Below are 10,402 nucleotides of genomic sequence, written 5' to 3'. Positions count from 1 at the left end.
CCAGAAGCGAAGAAGCCCCGAGGTGTCCAAGACCCCCTCCTTGTCCGTCTCCTGTTCGCTGGCCGGGAGCCGACAGCCAGAAGCAGCACCAGGTACACGACCCGAGCTGGGGCAGAGTGAGCGGGCAGGGCTGAGCCTCACACGGTGACTGTGGGCCAGGAAGCAGCCAGCGAGCCCCAGACCCTTCCTGGTGCCCCTCTTTCCCAGACAAGGGACAGAGGCAGCCAGGGGCTTCTGCAGCCGGAGTCTCTTGTCCAAGTTCCGTGGTGTCCTCCAGTCTACCAGCACCGCTTCTGTGCCTCGCACCAGGTCCACACCGGCTCAGTTGGGGAAATAGTTATAAAACTGGCCCTCCGCGACCTCCTTATCAAAAGGGGACGGGGCCCCGGCGGGGGAGGAGCTGTCCCCACTGGAAGGATAGGGGGACACGCGTCTCCTCTTAGAGTCCCCTTCGCCCAGCCCTGAGTCACTGGACTCCGGCCGGAGGGGCGTGATGTCAGTCCAGAGCGAGGCGGAGACCTGGTCCTCCGAGGCTCTGGGGCCAGGTTCCATGGGCAGAGTCCGCATGGGGCGGAACCAGCTGGCTGTGCCCATCTTGGGTGGGTACTGGGGGGCCACCGGCCAGCCGGCTGCAGGCGCCAGGACCTCCTGGCTGCGGTAGTAGGGCATGGTGGGCCCGGGGGCGGAAGGCAGGAATGTGGGCTTCATGCTGACCGCTCGAAACTCGGCTTCATAGCTGTGGTCCCGGGGGGGCCCCAGCCAGTAAGGCTGCGGAACCACCTCCTTGGCCTGGCCAGGAAGCTCGGGGTAGAAACGGCTGGGAACAGGGTACTGGCTGGGGAGGAGAGGCGAGTAGGGGTCTCCGCCAGGAACCTGACAGTTGGGTGCAGGCGGGGAGGGGACGCTGGTGTCCACAGATGCATACATGCTAAACAAACAAACAAACCAGAGTGAGAGAACAGCAGGCATGGCCCCAACCCACTACCCTGACCCTCCCTGCCCGGCCTGCCCACCCTCTAGCACCTCCCGGCTCAGGAAGGGGGCAGGGTGGACAGAGGCTGAGCACGGCCCTGGAGCCCCCGCTCAGGGTGGGCTGGATCCAGGGACACTTACGACTCAAAGTTCTCCCGGAAGCCTTTGGCAAAGGGGTTGTTGTCAATCTTCAGCTGTGTGATCTAGAGAAAGGGGACATGGAGTCACCTGGGGCTGAGGCCCGGGGGCGGGGGGGGGGGTTGTCTTGCAGAACCTCCTACCCACCCCCACCAGGAAGCCCACAGGCCCCACTGCCCCTCTGCCTGGCCCAGGCCCCGCTGGCCAGGCTGCCCTCACCTCGGCGTTCTGGTAGGCGGTCACGGCGATGAACTGCGTCTCTTGGAAGGTGAAGACGTGCGTGTTGGCGGCGTGGCACGCTGCCTCCGGCTCTCCGTCCGTCACCTCCACGATGTGCAGCCGGGGCTGGTACTTATGGAGGGACTGCAGCACGATCATCTGCACGGACAGCAAGAGGGAGGTCGAGGCTCTCCCGCTGCCCACGGCGGCCCTGTGTCCAGTCACGGCCCCAAGGGGGAGGGCCCTGAGGTCACTCATCCATGCACCTGCCACCACCTCACTTCTCCCAGGCCTTCCGAGTCCAGGCCCAGCACCAACTCTAAGCCTCGTGTCCTCTCTCCTACCCCAAGATGTCCCTTGTGACCAAGCCACCAGCACCAACAGGGCCTGTTAGGGATAAATACACCTCTCAGGTGCTCAACCCAGAGGAGCTCCGCACCCACTCCCTGGCAGGCGGGGGCCGGCTGCAGGCCCTCCAGGGGCCCTGAGCAGTGGCAGCCTGGGGTTTGGTGATGAAGCTCCCAGCCGCCTTGGCCTGAACCTGACCCCCATCTGAGATGAGCCTTTCTCCTGCCTCATCTTCCTTCACAGTGAGTGGGAAAGAGCCCGAGCTCAGAGAGGAAGAGCAGGGAGACCCAGAGAAGAGGGCCGTGGGCTCCGGAGGGCAGGGCTGCCCCCGGGAGCAGGTCCTACCTGGGTCACGTTGTTGGAGGCCCCTTTGTTGTTCGTGAGCTTCAGTTTCCCAAATGAAACTTCCTGGCGCATCCAGTGGGCTCCGGTGTTGGGTGAATCTGGGTGGACGTACAGGCGGTTTCCTGTGGATGGTTAACCTCTTTGGCTTGCAGTCCCCGGGACAGACCCCCTGGTGACACGAAGGAGGCGCAGGGAGGGGCAGATGGGGTGGGGCAGGACAGGCGAGGGTGCAGGGGGAGGCACAGGCAGCGCAGGGGCAGGCGTGGGCAGAGAGGTGAGCAGTGGGCAGGCTGCAGCATAGGAGAAAGGATGACAGACGAGATGGAAGCCAAAGGGGCCCCGGGAGGGAGTGGAATAGGAAGCGGGTGGGGGTGTTAATCCGCAGCATCCGCGGCAGAGGCTTGGGGATCCACCAGGGGGCGCTCGGTCCTGGAGAACAGGCTTGCGCACCACCCCGCGCCCGGTAGCCTACCTGACATGCTGCCTTCGGCCTTTCCACACTGCACCCACTTGCCGCTCTGGTACCGCCAGTGGTGCTGGTCCACCAAGACCACGTCCACGAACATCCTGTAGTGGCTGGTGGGCTCCAGCCCCGCCACGGTGAACGACAGGAACGGGAACATCCTCCTGGGGAGAACAGGGAGGCTCGGTGTGCATGGGTGCCGGCCCCGTGTGCATGGGTGGCCGGCTCGGCAGCCAGCCGCCCCCGCCGGGAGAGCGTGCAGGAAGTTTGCCAGCCGGGAGCTGAGCGCTGTCATAATCAAAAACTGAATTCTGTGAACTTACAGTGGGACACATTCTATTACAAACGAAGGTAATAAAACTCAAAACCATCACTATTGCGCTACACTTGCTATGGTGGTGCTCCTGGGTTGTGTATGCCTACTGGACCCGAGTGGTGAGGAGAGCAGGCAGAGGGACACGGTCTCATCAGTGACACCACACCGGAGCCTGAGTCAGCCATTTGGATGTTTACACCACGGCAATTGGCCAGCACCACTCCCCGGGGCTTGCTGAAGGTTTTGCTTTCAGAGGGCCGGCTGCGGACATTCTGCCATGGCCAACTCTGCCCAGGGTTGGTTTCCACTGTGGCTCCCACAGTACTAGCACCCGCCTCGTCCCAGGGCACGCCCTCGCCCACTGGCCCGTCCTGCCCCTTCCCCGTGGGCCTGGCGTCTGGAGGACCGCCCAGGCCCCGCCCGCCCGAAAGAAGGCACACCAAGGCCCGTCCCCAGGCTCCCCGTCCTGTTCCCAGAATAGCGGAGGAAACTGAGGGTGAGGGGGGAAGCGGGCTGCCGCACTGCCCTCCCCCCAACATGGTGCCTGCACAGCAGATTCTGAACGAGAAGCCTTCTTCGGCCGCGACCACCTCCAGTACTTCCACCGTCGCCACCTCCATGGTCACTGTCATTCCGTCACAGCCACCGTCACCCTAACCACCATCTCCACCATCACCATTGCAGCCACCGCCATCACCCCCACCCCCACCCCCACCCTCCCAACCGCCACTGGCAGCCCCGCGCCACAACCACCAGCCCCTCCTCCAGCACCGGGACCGGCAGCAGCTCCAACGGCCAAACGCTTCTCTTCCGTCCCCGGCAGGGAGAGTGGAACTGGCAGAAGGGCCGACTCCAACCCTCACCGGGATGACTTCATCCCCCCTCCTCCCGTGAGAAGCCCTGCCAGGGCTGGAAGGAAGACGAGGCCTAAGCCTTAGCACAGCTTGGCCCAGGCAGCCCCCCAGGAGCTGCTGTCACATCCTGTCTTCCCAGACTCTCCTGGGTTGAGAAAAGGACCCTGGGACCCTGGAGAAGTTAACTCCCAAGCCAAACCTGGGTTTCCTCCGCGATGCATGGCGATACCTGCAGGCGGCCGACTCGGTGCCAGCGCCAAGGCCGTGCATCTGGGCTCCTTCTCCCTCTGCTGCGTCCCCAGCCCTGGGCCCAGGGCTGCCCTGGCCCTGCCCTGGCTGAAGGACTCTAGGCAGCAGTCGGAGGCCAGGCCCTGGCCTCCCAGGAGCCCCATGGTCAGAGGACCTGAGAAATCAAAGGTCAGGCACTAGGCCATGGCCAGCCAAGGTGAGAACATTTTCAACCACGGTCTCTGGCAGTGGTCAGCTCACTCGAACCTTTGCTATATTGTAACCAGAACTCACGGAGCCTCTGCTTATACACCAGCTGATTCATCACAACAGGCCTTTGAAACAGGGAGTGAGTGTCCAGCTTAGTGACTAAGACACTGGTGTCCCACAGTCTGAGTGCCTGGGTACAAGTCCCGGCTCCGGCTCCTGGCTCCAGCTTCCTGCCAGTGCGGACCCTGGGAGCAGCAGTAACTGCTCAAGTGCTTGGGTTCCTGCCACCCACATGGGGGACCTGGATTGAGTTCCCAGCTCTTGGCTCCCTGGCCCTGGCCCAGCCCTGGCCTTTGCAGGCATTTGGGAAGTGAACCAGTAGACAAGAATGCTTCTTCTCTATCTCTCCCTCAAACAGATTTTTTAAAAAAGATTTATTTATTTGAAAGTCAGAGTTACGGGGAGAGGGAGAGATACAAAGAGGGGTGGGGAGAATGCTTCCATCTGCTGGTTCGCTCCCTACATGGTCACAATGGCCAGGGCTGGGGCAAACCAAAGGCAGGAGCCAGCTGCTTTATCCGCACCTGCCATGTGGGTGCAGGGGCCCAAGCACTTGGGCCTGTCTTCACTGCTTTCCCAGGCCAGTAGCAGGGAGCTGGACAGGAAGTGGAGCAGCTGGTACATAAATGAGTGGTTGTATGGGATGCTGGTGCCACAGGCAGCAGCTTTACCCACTATGCCACAGTGCTGGCCCCATCTCAAATAAATTTTTTAAATAGTTAATTTTATTTCTGACTTTATACTTGAAGAAACTGAGGCTCAGAGTTTTGGGGGTGGCCCCTCTGTGGGAGGCAGATTCAGGGTCTTCTGAGGGCAGAGCAGGGTCATAGTCTCAGCTGTCCACCCATCTTTCATGTCGAGTAATGGGAAACAGGGGAGACACAGGAAGAGGATGGGGAAAAGGGAGAGAAGGAAGGTCTCAGTTTCACCCTAAAAGTCTAGAATCGCCACCAGCCAGCATCCCAAAATAGCTCTGATTTACATGCCAGTATGCCGGGAGCACCGGGCGTGGAGATGGGGCTAGTGTCCCACAGCCCCTCCCCCCAAAAAAACTGCCTACTGTGGGTCCAAGAGCCCAAACTCCTCCTCTGCCCCCAAGAGAATGGTCTCTGGATGCTTCTCAGGGTCACCGGACCCGTCCCAGAGCCTGGGCACCTGGCACCTGCGCTGCCTCACTGCCACTTAGTGCAAGCTAGATAACAAGGGGATTCTGTCCATCATGCTGGCAAAGTATTAAAACACTGATCTTACCTCCTGCTGACCACGGTGTGGCGAACAGGCTTGTCTCATAGACTAAGGTGGGGCTGTGAACGGGTTCTACTTTTTACTTATTTATGTGTTTTATTCATTTTCATTTTATTTGAAAAGCAGAGAGATAGAGATATCTATCTATCTAGCTAGCTAGCTACCTACCTATCTATCTGCCGGTTCATTCCCTACATGTCTAGAACAGCCAGGGCTGGGCAAGGCCAAAGACAGGAGCCAGGACCTCCATCTGGGTCTCCCCATGTGGGTGGCAGGGGCCCAAGTCCTGAGCCCTCCTCTGCTGCTTCCCAGGGGGCACACTAGCAGGAAGCTGGATCAGAAGCAGAGGAGGGGCCGATGCCATGGCTCACTTGGTTAATCCTCTGCCTGTGGCGCCAGCATCCATATGGGCACCAGGTTCTAGTCCTGGTTGCTCCTCTAAAATAAAAAAAAAATTTTTTTTAATTAAAAAAAAAAAGAGAAGCAGAGGAGCTGGGACTGCAACCAAGCACTCTGATGGGGGATGCAGGTGTCCCAAACCCACGTCTTGACCTCTGCGCCAAACGCTCACCCCTGATGCCACCTTTTGGGAGGGCATTCTGTACCTGCCGAAATGCAAAATACGCCCAGATGTCAGGGGACCTCCTGCTCCCAGCCTCGGACACACTCACTGGAAGTCAGAGGGCCACTGGCCCGCAGCCACAGAGAGAGCAAGCGTAAGAGGAAGAAAACGTTTTTGAGCATTGTGGCAAGGCAGGTTAAGCTACCAGCTGCAACCAGCATCCCATAGGGGCACCAGTTCGAGTCCCAGCTGCTCCACTTCCAGTCCAGCTCCCTGCTGATGCACCTGGGAAAGCAGCAGAGGATGGCCCTAGTGCTTGGGTCCCTGTATCCACATCAGAGACCCAGAAGAAGCTCCTGGCTCCTGGCTTCCATCTAACCCAGCCTTGGTCATTGTGGCCATCTGGGGAGTGAACCAGCAGATAGAAGCGCTCTCTCTCTCTCTCTCTCTCTTTCTTTCTCTCTCTCTCCCCCTTCCCCAAGATCTCAAAGGCTCTGGGGGCTGGGAAAGCGTAGAAAGGAAACCACGAAGGCCACCAGGCTGGCGAGCACCACATGGGACCGAGACTGCTGGGCCTGCGCCTGACCTCACACGCGTGCACACGAATGCAAGCCAAGCTTCTCAACAGCAGAGCTCCCCAAGTTATCTTAATTACAATAATCAACTAATCACACTCAGAAAAGTGGGGATTACCAGCAATTAATACACGCCCACGCAAGCCACAGCGCCCCGGCCTCGCTCTTCCTCTCCTGAGTCTTCATCCACCATTCTGTCCTCAGTAGTCCATTCCCAACTCACACAGGGCCCGCAGCGCCGAAACAGTAGCACACGTTCGTGTGTGTCACTAGTGGCTGCCCAAAGACCCACGGACACACCACCGTAGCCATCAAGAGCTCCCTGGGCCAGGCCCTCATTTTTTCTGCCTCTCCCAGCCTCCTCTGAGCCACCTTGATCAGTCTCTGGAGCCGGAAGCACCATCCCCCTCCCCGACTCCCCACCCCGGTCCCACACACTTGGGGGAGAGTGTGACTGTGTCTGGCCCATGCCAGGGTGGAGAGGTGGGTCTTGGGTGGGTGGGAGAGGAAGGACTTGAGTGAGTCAACCCAGGGCAGAAGGCTGCCCAGCTGTGGGTGGGCCTGGGGTGGAAGATTTCATAAAGGAAGAAGGCTGGGGGGTGATATGGTGGTGACTGGTGGGTCACTGGAGCCCACCAAGGGACAGGCCAGCCGCCAAAGCAGGACAGAGAGGAAAGGGTTCTCTGAGCCCATAGCGAGAGAAAATGGCTACCGGCTTCCCAGACAGGCATAGCCCCGGCTGAGAAGGCACGGGGGCCACCAGGCACTGGTAGGACTGGCTTAGGGGTGGTGGGCTCTCTGTCCCCCGTCCCGCCATGAAACCCCCCCGGCCAGATCCAAGAGGAGGCATCGACCAACAGGGGTTCTGTGCTGCCCAAAGTGGCCCCTTAGGATGACTCAAAAAGTGTAGATTGAAACACACACACACACACACACTTATAACACCATCCGGAAAACTTGGTGAAAGGAATTTCTGTCCTGGTTTGCCAACGGTGTTGTGTTTATTTGTTTCAAGGCCATTTTGAGAGATGCGTGGAGAACTATTTAGGGATGAGATAGCTTCTAGGATTTACTCACTAATTATTTACTGTATTACTAATATGGCCATGGGCGGGAGGGGTGGAAGTGAGTGAGGGCAAAGGAGAAACGAGACGGGAGCAGTACTGACACCTGCTGAAGCGGGGCCACGGTGGGGCGGGGGGGGATTTTTCTGTCTACTTGTGTATACAGTGGAATTTTTCATAACGAAAAATCAAGTGCCTGGACCCAAAAGGGAGACAATAAAACCTGTCCAGTGGGGAGCACTCATTAGGAGCAAGCAGGAAAAAAGGGGGCCGCACCCACCCCTGCCTGACTCCCCTAAACAGCCCACGGGTAGGCAGCCCTACGCAAGCAGGCCAGAACCCCGGAAGTCCTGGCTGACGCTCCATCCACCCCCCTATCCCTTAAGACCAGACACGGGCGGAGCCCTCGCAGAAGGCTGTGGGGACAAGACCCCAGCCAGGCCCCAGGGCCGGGGAGCTGCCCAACGGTTCAACAGAGAGCAGGGTTAGGAGGCTCTGCCACCCTGCACCTCACTGCCCCCCCACTAGCGCCTGCCTGCCTGCCTGACACTCACTGAGATACTGGAAGTGAAAGCAGCCGAATGCATAGGGGCCTCTGGACAGCGTGGGGGGCTGCCCTTACTGGTGGCCGTGGGGGACCCAGGAAGAGACCCCCTGGGCTCTGGGGCCAGCTCTGCCAGCAGTGGGTGTGCTGGGTGACCTCAGAAGACTCTCTTGCTGTCTCTGGGCCCATTTCAGGGTCCCTTCCAGTCAGATGCATTGGGACCAGAAGCCTGGGCTATGCCTGGGGAGCACCCAGAGGGGGAGTGGAGAGGAATCCCTCGAAGCCTTAGCAAAGAAGGCTGGGCCACAAGTGCCCCTGCCAGCTTCCTGGGCTCATCCCAGGGCAAGCAGAGCAGCTCGGCAACCCTCAGTCCCTCAATCCCAGACCGTGCCACAGCAGAGAGATGAAGGCCCTGGCGGTGCCCGATCCAGCACCAGCCCCTGGGGCCTAGCACACACAGCCCTCACCCCCAGCCCCGGAGCCTCACTTGTGCCACCTGCTCCTCCATGCCTCCTGACCGCGGATGGACCATGCTGGGTCAGCCAGCAACACAGCCCCTTTACCCAGAGGCCTCCACGGGGCAGGATGGGTCCCCGTTCTCACAGGCCAGACACAGGCAGGCCCACACAGGGTGTTGCTCACCAAACAAATACCACACGCCGTGCAAGTTTCTCTTTCTTTGCTCATGCAGGAGGCTGTATCCGGAAGCAGCACCCTTAGCCCCAAACCCTCACCGTGGGGCTCTCCCCACAACTCCCCCCAGGGTGCACTGATGAGAGCAGCTCTTCAAGGCACAGATCTCAAAGGGTGCTGGTGTCCAGCTCCTCCAACCCTTGGGTGAGTGAGCCTCACCTGCTTGGGCCCTCTGGGGCATTTGTGCCTGGAAGGGATTTGTGCCCCCCTCCCCGCAACACACGCACCCCAGACATTCGATCTCAAAGGGACACCGGAAAGGAAACTTGGCCACAGCCTCTCTATGTCACCGAATCCCAGTCTCCCGCCACCCCCACCGCCATCAAAGCTGACACAGCACAACAGACGCAGAGGGACTGGGGGGAGGCAGGGGCCGGGGCTTGTCCCCCACTCAGCAAAATCCTGCCCTTCCTTCCAGTTTCCCACACCAGGAACCAAGAGGCGCCTCACTCTGTTGGACCCAGTCCATGCACTCCCTTCAGCTCACTGCCACCTGTGCACACGGCGGATCTGTGTGAAGCCTTGTGCGCCAGACCCTGAGCCCGAGCAACTTAAGCGCCCACCCTCATCCGAAGAACTTCCGGCGCTCACCCTCGTGTCCATCTCCCTGTTGAGTTCTCTGAGCATATACAGCCCTGCAGAGCCTTCCCAGTGCTCGCCGCTACCCCATTCTGCCCCAAAGCTGGTGTCCCGGAGGCACCAGCGCCGTCCAACCGGAAAAGGCCTGGCCCCGCGCGGCGCCCAACTCACCGCCCCTGCTTGGTGATGATCATCTCCGTCTGGTGCTGATTGAACTTGGACCACAACAGGTGGTTGTTGAGCGCTACTCTCAGCTTTCCCGACACCTCCAGCCCTGCGGGCAGCGCATAGTCCTCGCGCGGCCCCGGGTAGAGGCTGGCGCGCGGGTCCGGGGCTGCGTAGCCATCCCCGGGCTGGTAGCCCTCGGCGCCCGCCGGCGGAGGATAGGGCTCGGCAGTCCCGGGGAAGCCGGCCGCCTGGGGCCGGGGCGGGTAGGCGTAGGCTCCGAGGAAGCGGCCTGGCGGGGCCGGCACCAGGGCGCCCCCTGCGTAGGACGCCCCGAGGCTGCCGCCCCCGCGCCGGTCGGCGGGGTCCTGCGCGCCGGGCTCCGGGTAGAAGTAGCGGTGCTGCGGGTCGGCGCCAGGCGCCCGGCCCTCGTCGCTCGCCGGCATCGGCTCGGTGCCCGTCAGCATCTCTCCGCAGCCCGGCTCCACGATGCCCATCCGGGGCGGGCTGGGCACCTTCCCGCAGCCGTCGAGGGGGCGGCCCTGACCGCGCGGGGGCAGGCGAGAGGGTCGCACGGGCTGGGGCGGGCCCTGGGGCGGGGTGGGGGCCCCAGCGCAGTCCGGGCTCGGGCGCCCGCCTCGTGCGCCCGCGAGCGGCAGGCGCACAGCTGCTGCCGGGCTCCCTCTCGGCGGGCCGCTGTCACTAGCCGCGCGGCGCCTTGGCTGTGGCTTTATGAAGCTCTCGGGTCCCCCCGCCCGCCACCCCGGCCCCGCCCCGCCTCGCCCCGCCCCTCGTGGCCAATTCTCGGCGGAGTCCGCGCTG

At 61.3% G+C, this 10,402-nt stretch overlaps 1 protein-coding gene across 1 annotated transcript; it reads right to left on the bottom strand.

The window, feature by feature from the left end:
* Positions 1–291: 291 nt before the first annotated feature.
* Positions 292–10,077, bottom strand: TBX21 (T-box transcription factor 21). Its single transcript, XM_062174776.1, has 6 exons — positions 9,587–10,077; positions 2,495–2,649; positions 2,023–2,144; positions 1,330–1,488; positions 1,114–1,175; positions 292–928 (listed from the first exon to the last, which is right to left on the bottom strand). Exons 1-6 carry the CDS (start codon positions 10,075–10,077, stop codon positions 322–324), a joined length of 1,596 nt encoding a protein of 531 aa, XP_062030760.1. The 3' UTR covers positions 292–321.
* Between the last annotated feature and the right edge of the window lie 325 nt (positions 10,078–10,402).

The sequence above is a fragment of the Lepus europaeus genome, chromosome 18 (assembly GCF_033115175.1).
Source record: "Lepus europaeus isolate LE1 chromosome 18, mLepTim1.pri, whole genome shotgun sequence".
Lineage (NCBI taxonomy): Eukaryota > Metazoa > Chordata > Mammalia > Lagomorpha > Leporidae > Lepus > Lepus europaeus.
This window is presented reverse-complemented; position numbering and strand designations above follow the sequence as displayed.